The sequence below is a fragment of the Hipposideros armiger genome, unplaced genomic scaffold (assembly GCF_001890085.2).
Source record: "Hipposideros armiger isolate ML-2016 unplaced genomic scaffold, ASM189008v1 scaffold_385, whole genome shotgun sequence".
In the NCBI taxonomy this organism is placed as follows: domain Eukaryota; kingdom Metazoa; phylum Chordata; class Mammalia; order Chiroptera; family Hipposideridae; genus Hipposideros; species Hipposideros armiger.
In genome coordinates this window covers 824,791-833,942 of record NW_017731735.1, presented here as the reverse complement: position 1 = coordinate 833,942, position 9,152 = coordinate 824,791, and the positions used below count along the sequence as shown (strand labels likewise).

At 44.1% G+C, this 9,152-nt stretch overlaps 1 protein-coding gene across 1 annotated transcript in view; it reads left to right on the top strand.

The window, feature by feature from the left end:
* The window catches only part of NGDN (neuroguidin), a 12,715-nt gene extending 10,142 nt beyond the window's left edge, over positions 1–2,573 (top strand). Inside the window, exons 6-10 of the mRNA XM_019663059.1 lie at positions 201–324; positions 420–588; positions 1,559–1,715; positions 1,861–1,915; positions 2,360–2,573. Of these exons, the coding sequence (XP_019518604.1) occupies positions 201–324; positions 420–588; positions 1,559–1,715; positions 1,861–1,915; positions 2,360–2,379 (525 nt within the window). The 3' untranslated portion in view covers positions 2,380–2,573. The remainder of the gene's footprint in view (positions 1–200; positions 325–419; positions 589–1,558; positions 1,716–1,860; positions 1,916–2,359) is intronic.
* Positions 2,574–9,152: the final 6,579 nt, after the last annotated feature.

Sequence of the window (9,152 nt, the reverse complement as noted above, 5' to 3'; positions counted from 1 at the left end):
TCTTAACCATCGCGCCACTCGGCCGGCCCTCCTGGGATTCTTTTATTACTGTTTATTCCCACCTCATGCCTTAGAATGTTGAGTATGAGATTCCCCCTTCTCCCTTTTGCTTGTATTTCCACCTCTCCCAGTTTTGGGTTTTTTTCAGTTACTTGTCTGACTAACACTTCCTAAGTTTCCAGACATATTTTTTTTTGTAGTTGACCTCTGAGGATGAGGAGGAAGTTGAAGCAGAGGAAGGCCAGCCTGGAGCTTCGGGGAAGAAATCTGCAAATGGAGCAGTTAAGAAATATGTTCCACCACGCTTGGTTCCAGTGCATTATGGTATGAACTGTGGTTGCTGTTTCCTCAGCATGAATTATGTTTCTCTTCTCTTTTTCTCTGTTCTGAGATAACTTTTGCTAATTTTTATCACACAGATGAAACAGAGGCTGAGCGGGAGAAGAAGCGCCTAGAACGAGCCAAGAGGCGGGCATTGAGCAGCTCTGTCATTCGTGAACTTAAGGAGCAGTACTCGGATGCTCCAGAAGAAATTCGTGATGCTCGGAACCCCCATGTTACTCGCCAGAGTCAGGAGGATCAACACAGGTCAGAGTCCCTGCAATTAGATGTTTCCTGTGCAGTAGAGACTTGTCCTTATGCTTTGGATGAATATGATTAGTCTGGTATCAAGAGAACCCACATTACCGTATTTCCCCATGTATAACACACACCCTTTTTCGAAATATTTGGGGTCTTATACAGTGGTTGCATGAGCACACACACAAAAAAACAAGCGCGAAAAAAGCGGGAAATGCAAGTAAGAAAAAAAAAATCTATAACCACTGTATAAGACACACCCAGTTTTTAGACCCAAAATTTTTCAGAAAAGGGTGTGTCTTATACATGGGGAAATACGGTATGTAGAAACCGGAGTCGAAACTTGGGACGACAGTTTCTAAGAATTAAAGGTTTGAAGTACAGAATAAGAACTAGGGAAAAAAAGTCTTTTTCCCCCCAGCTATTTAGGCAGAACAAATACTACATGAAGAGGGATATATTGCAGTTTCAGCTAATAGGGCTTTAACATTCTGTATTTCGCTATCACAACTCTTGCTTTTGTGCAGAAGGCAGTATAGGCTGGTTTTTAATGGCATCCAGAGTACTAGATAAGTTTAGGGAAGAGAAGTAGAAAAGTGATTGTAACTTGAATACAGAATCATCAACTTTGCCCATGTGGCAATCCCCACAGTTGATAGATTTGAGTGACAGGGCCCATGTAGGACATCCTTTTTATGGAGCCGAAGTATAAGAATTTTTTGATGTAATAATTGAAATATTTCTATGGATGGGCTATGAGTTCATTTGTAGGGAGGAGGGAAGTGATAGCACAAACAACATTTCCTTGAGGAAGCTCAGTATTGAGCATTCAGTGTGTCCTTACTAAATATATTGACCTGCTATGAAATTTATTGAGAACTGTTTGAATAAGGAATAAATTCCTGGGCCCAGGTTCTTGGCTGCAGCTTTGCATCTGATGGACCGAGCATGCTGGAAACTGTCTGTGTTTCTCTGGCAGGATTAACTATGAGGAGAGCATGATGGTGCGTTTAAGTGTCAGTAAGCGAGAAAAAGGACGGCGAAAACGAGCAAATGTCATGAGCTCACAGCTGCATTCCCTCACACACTTCAGTGACATCAGTGCTTTGACAGGAGGAACTCCAAATCTTGATGAGGTGAGGTTGTGGTACAGTGGTGGGAGGTGACTTTCATGCTTTCAGCCAAACATGCGTGGAGCTTTTGTTACCGTGAGGAGCTTGGGAAGGAATACTAACACTTGGAAATGCACTGCCATTCCTTCACTTCTCCATTTGTCTCCAGGATCAGAATCCTATTAAGCGGAAGAAGATTCCTAAGAAGGGTCAAAAGAAAAAAGGTCAGTGAATGGCTAGGACTCAAGTGATCAAGAGCAGGGTGGGGAGTACGAATTGGGATGCCATCTAGGTCTTACCAACCCCCTGTACTATTTCTTCTATAGTGGGCATTAATCTCTTTAGAGGTGGGCTTTTATTTTTCTTCTTTCCCAACTTGAAAATCAGCATCATTCACAAAAGAGATTTCTGGATTCTTTCTCTAAGGACCCACAGCTCCTGTTCAGGCTTCCTTAAATAGAACTATAAACACTATAAACATGTCTCTTGAAGGAACCATTATCCCAGTTCAGTTTCTTCCTACTTCTAGTCTTTTGTCCTGGGAGGATGTAGGGTACTGCCTGGGTACGCACCCCTATTTGAGCCCTTCTCTCTAGATGTCTTTTTGTTCTGTCCCTTCAACTTTTCCAACTGTCCTTTGCCTCATTCTTGGTTTCCATTCCTTTCAGGTTTTCGGAGGCGGCGGTGATTATGGATATATATTATGGATATATGTATATATATATAAAATATATATATATATATATATATTTTTGGTCATCCTGGGATACTTCTAATGTCACTGTATTATAGTTTTTTTTCCCCCTTGGAATGAGTTAATTGTTTCCTCTGGACATGTGGAAAGATCTTTATTAATAAAATTGATTTTACTTATGAATTGAAGCCCCTTTGACACATGTATTGTGTGATTCAATCGCTGGGTGTGGGGGATTTTTGGTGAGAGGGCAATAATAGGGAAAGATGAGATTTGGGGGAAAGTGGGAAAAGTTTGACTTTATGTAGTTTTCTTTGATAATGGAAACTAGAAATTGGTTATTTAACAACAACAACAAAAATCGAGCAATTAGAGGAGTATAAACTCTTCAACCCACCTTGCCCCAAGTTCCTGTATTTGTTACAATACAGATAATCTGAAATATGTGGATTTTAAGTTTTATTAATGTATCTTGCTGGCCACCAGGTGGCATTAGTGGTTCAGAAAACCTTTGGTGCTTGACTAATCAAAAGCAAAATAGAACCTTTCCTTATCAGTGAGTTACTCTTGTCTCCACTTCTCTGAATGTTTTTCTTTTGTTTCTAAAATAGCATGAGCATAGGGCTGATCTTAGGTCAGTTATTGAAAGTAAGTGTTTATCTGGAGAGATAGTAAAGGAGAAGACTACAGTGTGAAGAAGCAGTATAGCGTATAGCCGTGTGTTTTTTTAGCCTCTTTGACCCTCCATCAACTAACTCAGTTTACCAGTCAGTAAAGGCCAGCCCTTTTATGAAGAGCTTGCAGAAAAATGCCAGCAAGCAGCAGACAGAAAATTCCTAGCTTAAAGACCAAAAGAATGAAATATCAACCTAAGTCAGGTGACTGGTGAGAATTGCATATCTGAGGTCTTGTATTCTGTTCAGAGAATGACCTTGGTTAGTGAGAGATCCCTCAGGCCTTAGATAATAAAGTGAAAAGAGGAATGGAAAGAGAAGTTGAGGAGTGTGTAGAATTAATTCATTGGGGTTTAAGAGTCTCATGAACATCTGAGTTTCGAGTCTGGCATTTCTGGGCAGTGCCATGGAGAGGGCTATAATTTGGGTCATTACATCACTAAAACCTTGTTGATCCTGGTTCCTATGAATTTGGATCTATACTGGTCTGTCCAATTAGGGCAAGGGCTGTTTTCAGTCAGCTGCAGCCTGGAAGAAAGTAATAAGGAGACAGTCTAGTACTATTTTCTGTTAACTCTGTGATTTTGGGTAACTCACATCTTTTCGTCTTTTAATTTTCCTCAGCTGAAAAATAAATGTGTTAGACTAAATCGCTGAGATTGCCTCCAAACCAAAGAGCCTAGAGCTGTTTCTCATGGATGACACCAAGGTGTCAGCCCCTTTCTGGCTGAACTAACTATACGAGACTTTCAGTTAAAAAATGCTTTAGTTAGGACTACTAAATTTGCTTCTTAAGACTAACTATTGCATTTGCTTCTAATTTATTAACATTTTTGGATTATGGGAACTGCCGAGGGAAAGGAAGTCCTTTTTTTCTTTTCTTCCCCCCATGTTTTACTGGAAGATGACTGACACCAGGACTGGGGTGAGGGCAGCTCAGGAAAGTCTTCCCAAAACCTCAGACTGCTGTTCAGACCCACAGTCAGCCACCTGTCCCCTTCCTCCTTGGCCTAGGCCCTACACACAGATGGCTCCAACCATAGGTACAATTCCAAACCAGTGAGAAGCCAGGAGATGCAAGAGTCATGGAGTGCAGGGAAACTGAGCCAAGACGTGCAGACATCAATCTCTAGGCAGAGGCTACCTCAGCTCATAAGGTCCACCCAACCCTTTACACCACAGGCAGACCCAGCCTCCTTCAGACCCAGTGCTTTTGTCAAGTACACAAGGAAATGGCAGAGCTGGGATTCAAACCCAGGCTGCCTGGATCAGAGTCCTGATATCTAACCTATATACCATGATGCTTCTTATTTATTTATTTATTATTTATTTATTTATATTTAAAGATCTTACTTTGTTACATACTGACCTAAGTATTTTACACTTAATCTTTAGAAAATAGATGTCATCTCTAGATTGCTATGAGGAAACTGAGACACTTAGGTTATTTGTCCAAGGCTACACGGCTGATAAGTTAGAGCCTAATGGTCTGGGAACACAGGCTGGAGGACCTCAAGTATCCTGCTCCTCACTCCTTACTGCCCTATTTCTATTCGAGGCCTTGCCTTCAAAGAAACCACAAGTTCCAGACACTCTCTGGCCTCTTGGTATAGCAGTGAGCTGAACAGACAAAAACCCCTGCCTTTGTAGATCTTATATTAATCCAATCTAGTCATTAATCTCAGAACATCTTGTTTTCCTTGGCCTTCTAGATGACAAGCATTATTTGAAAGGTTTTCAACAAAAAGTTGAATAATTTCTAAGAATATTTGCACCGGAGTCTTCAAACAATGTTTAGAGTTCATTGTTGTACAAAGTTTTACATGGATTCTCAATGTGTGAAACAAATATAAGTGAGGTTACTTTCGTTAAAGTGGGGTTGAGGGGTCCTGGAGCTCCCTGTTCTCATGGCCCGCTTTCCCCAAGATCTCTGAGAAACTCCTGTAGAACTCAACAGAATATAGTTTGAAAACCACTGTTACAGTAGTAGAACGAGGAACTAAGACCTAGGTATTCAGGGTTTCTTTCGTTTTTTTCCTTTTTAAAAAAATTTTATTGGGAAATTGGGGGAGGGGAACAGTGTTGGGGAATTGGGGAAGGGGACCAGCCAAGTTGTTGTTCTTCAGTCTTTGTTGTGGAGGGTGCCAATCGCCATCTGGATGCCTGTCGGTAGCTTGTGGCCTCTAAGCTCAAGGTGCTGTGTTCAATCTTAGTTGTGGGTGGGCGTAGCCACCATCCCATGTGGGAGTCGAACCAGCAGCCTTGTTGTTAAGAGTGCACGCAGCAGCTCAGCTCAAGGTGCCGAGTCAGTCTTAGTTGCGGATAGGCATAGCCACCATCTCATGTGGGAGTCGAACCCAGCAGCCTTGTTGTTAAGAGCGCACGCCCTATCCACTGAGCCATTGGGGTGGCAGCTCAGCTCAAGGTGCCAGAGTTCAGTCTTAGTTGCGGGTAGGCATAACCCACCATCGAACAGGCTACCTTGTTAACACCAGCTGAGCCATCCTGCTACCTGTTGGCAGCTCAGTGACAGCTCAGCTCGGCGCAGCATCACTAGCCCATGTGGGAATCGAACCGGCGGCCCTGTTGCTCAGCGCTCGCGCTCTTAAGCCAACTCTTAACTAATTGAGCCATTCGGCCAGCCCTCAGGGTTTCTTTATTGCTGTTGTTTGCTTTTTTCTTACTCCTATGCATAGATTCAGTTCTCTGATGGTTCAGACTACATGAATGTCAGATTTCCTCAGTGCAGTTCTAATAGCAGATCATTCATTCCCAGTGCTCATTAAGAAATGTCTGTCATTTAGTGCACATGAGCATCTGTTCAGTTTTATCATGTGATGGTAAAGTGTGTCCTGGCTTTGTTCTGGACAAGTTAGCATCTCTGCCTTAGTATTTTCATCTGAGGGGGTGGGGAAGAGGATTTGACCAAGGTCTGATTTTGCTTCTAAAGCTTTTGTTATAATTTTTTGAAGGCTTGGGGAAGTGTCTGTCAGGAGTTGACAACAGTCTTCATGGATATCTTACTAGAAAAATAAGCTTTGTTTATAAGGAAAGAATAACCTGATTATGTCCGTTTTCAGCACCATGGAGAGTTCAAGCTCATTCCTTGTTTTGGGTTGGTGGAAGGTACATACATAGCTAAACCAATCCATAGAGCTGGATGGTGTAGACCTCCCCTTTTGCAGAGCTCAGTTTATCTGTCCAGTCCCCAGTTCTGATTGGTACAGATTGAGTGGGTATCAGCAGTAGCCATGAGTGTTCCTGTCCTCCCTGGGATCTATTAGGTGTGCAAACCTCAGATTTATGTTTAGACTTATCCAAGGATTTGGCCAACTTGACAGAGACATGAGCGAATCCTGTTTTCTGCTCTTTTGGTAACATGCGTATTGTGATAAAGTTTTTTAACAGTCCTTGAGAAAAACTGTCTGTCTCCTACTCTTTGCTTACAGACCCTTAAGAAGACTTAAAGTTGCTTTTTCATTCATTTGGGCTCAGCCTCTTTCTGCCTCTGTGTGGAGAAAGGCATCACTGCGCTGGCTCTCTGCCCAGTCTTGCTTTTGTGTTTCTTTGATCTCATTGTTCAGAGGGTCTCCGAGAAACCCCAAGAGCCATGCCTTTGCATGTTTAAGCTATTGATGCTTTTGAAATAACAGAGCGTCGCTGTGTAAGAAGTGTATTAAAGGTCTATCTTGAACAAATTTGGGTCAATAGGTGGCAGTAGTCACCTAGTCCCGAGGCCCTGACACCCCCTGAACATAAGCACATTTGATGGCCATTATACTTAAGGTTGTTAGAAAGGAGATCACATTGAAATAAAAATGGGGGGGAAAGCAGTCCTTTTTGTTGGAATCCAGGAAATGCTGAAATGTACTGGATTACCCCTGTGGGGGTGTTGTATGGGGGAGATTGCCGTCAGCTGTGAAGGGCACTGGTACGAAAGAGCAGGGCCTCAGGACTGGGGGAGTGCTGTGTGGGTACTGGGGCTTCTGAGAGCTAGAGTAAGACTGTTAAATGATAAAGTCTAAGGTTGAGGAGAGTAGAGAGAAGGAGGTAGAGGAGGGAGGGGCAGAACTGTGTGAAGGGACCATGGAAAGGGTGGGCTGTGATGGGGAGGACTGCAGTTAGAGGGGGAGGGGGAGACTGCTGCAATACTGAGCCTATCTAGTGGAGGAGGGGAGAGGGAGATACTGGTCTGTGCTGCAGCTGCATTGGCTCCCCTCCCCCACACTTCCCAAGAAGCCAGAGCAATGCTGGCAAGTCTGCCTTCATGTATTTATTATTATTAAAAATGTGAAGGATCCTTCCTCCCTAGAAGCACAACAAATACCACTGATCACATTTCTCTCCCCTCCCTCTGCAGAGCTTTTGCATTCTCTCTCTCATTCTTTCCACCCTACCCCTCCCACCCCCAGCTCTGTTTGACTGTTGGTGGGACCCTTCCCTTTACTTCTCTGAGCTTGGTGGCTCCCTGGGGGTTTCTAATGATGGTTGGGAGTTACAAGGCAATGCTGGGAGGAAGCAGCTGAGTGAGGGCATCCATTGCCCCAGGGAGGGAGCTGTGCTCCAACATCCAGTGGGGAAAGGAAATCGCTTGGAAATAAAGATGAAATCCTTTCCCCAGCTAATGAAAGAAGAAGCAGATGCATGTATCCCTGCTGGTACTGAGCATTCCTCCCCGTTAGTACCCCTTTGCTTTCCACTGCCTGCAGTCTGAGGGGGAAACCCCCTTGGAATGGAAAAGGCCCAGAGTTCTCTGCCCTCCCTTTCTTACCTTGTTAAGTCCCTTTCTTCCCAGGAGAGCCATATAGAATTTATTCTTGTAGCCTGTGTGTTGTGTTACTGAGAGGTTTGAAGGGCAGAAGCCATGGCTTTTCCCTCCCCACTTGCACCCCAGACTCCCATGTCAGGTGGGGGGCCTCTTTTGTTGCTGTCTGTAACCCTTCCCCATGCCCATAGGTGGTGCTGCTGTTGCTCTGCATGCAGGGTCCTCCTCTCCAACACCATCCCTCCCACTCCCTGGCACCCTCCCCCAGCCCCAGCCCTCTACTGCCTGATTGTTATTCCACCAACGTCTCCTCTACTGTTCCCTTCCTCAAATTAATTTTGTGGCGCTCTTTTTTCCGCAGTGCCATCTTCTTCCCCTCCCCCCTGTTCCAGCTTTCTTGCTTTTTCTGTCTCTATTTCTCCCTCTTTCTCTCTGCAGGATTTCCATCTCACTCGCCCATCTAAAATCTACATACACTCTTCCTTACTGCCTTTCTTTTTCTTTATCTCTTCTACCTTTGGCGTCTTACAGATGACGCTCCTAATGAAAGGGGGCTGCGGGTGAGATGGGTTAGAAGAGAACAGGGTGAGGGGAGTTACAGGGTCAGTGTGGAGGGCTAGGTCAGGAGAATGACAAGGCTCTGAGGGAAATGAATGGAGATGGGGCAGTAAAGGTATCCTTTTCTGTGCAAATCTATTTAGTTCCTGGATTTGGATAGTGAGAGTTCAGCTGGCAGGGAACACTATGTTTGTTATCTGAATTTATAGAATTTGGTTCTGCGTGCTGGGAAATGGGAGATAGGGAGTCACAAGAATTCAGATAATAAGGATTTCATCCAAAAACTTCTGATTTAGATTGCTAAGAATAGCTGTGATTTTGTTATCCTGTATTTTGAAGACTCTGGAGGAAAACCATGCTCTAAAATCTGTTCTGAGGTCCCTCAGGAAATTCCTGTTACTGATTTTTGAGTCCTCAGAAGGTCCTTGCCAGGGCAGCTGTGAAGCCTATTCGATGGGCACCCTGGCTGGCTGGTCACTGCTGAGCACAGATCTGGCTGCAGAGCCTCCGTTTGCTCTTGTCGCATGCTTCCTCCTTCTGTTATTCCATGTCTGTCCTTCATCTCAGCCAAGTTTGCATGGTTGCCCCACTCAGCCAGAGCTCCTTTTATTGTTACAGTCTTTCCAGAATGGAGCCCAAACTCATCAGACCATTACCCTAGCTCTTGCCCCACCTTGCTTCTTAAGTTTATCTGGAGACCGCTCATTGTATGACCAGTATGACCCCTCAGCTAACTCAGCAGTGTTGCCGATTGTAAAGTTATCCATTTC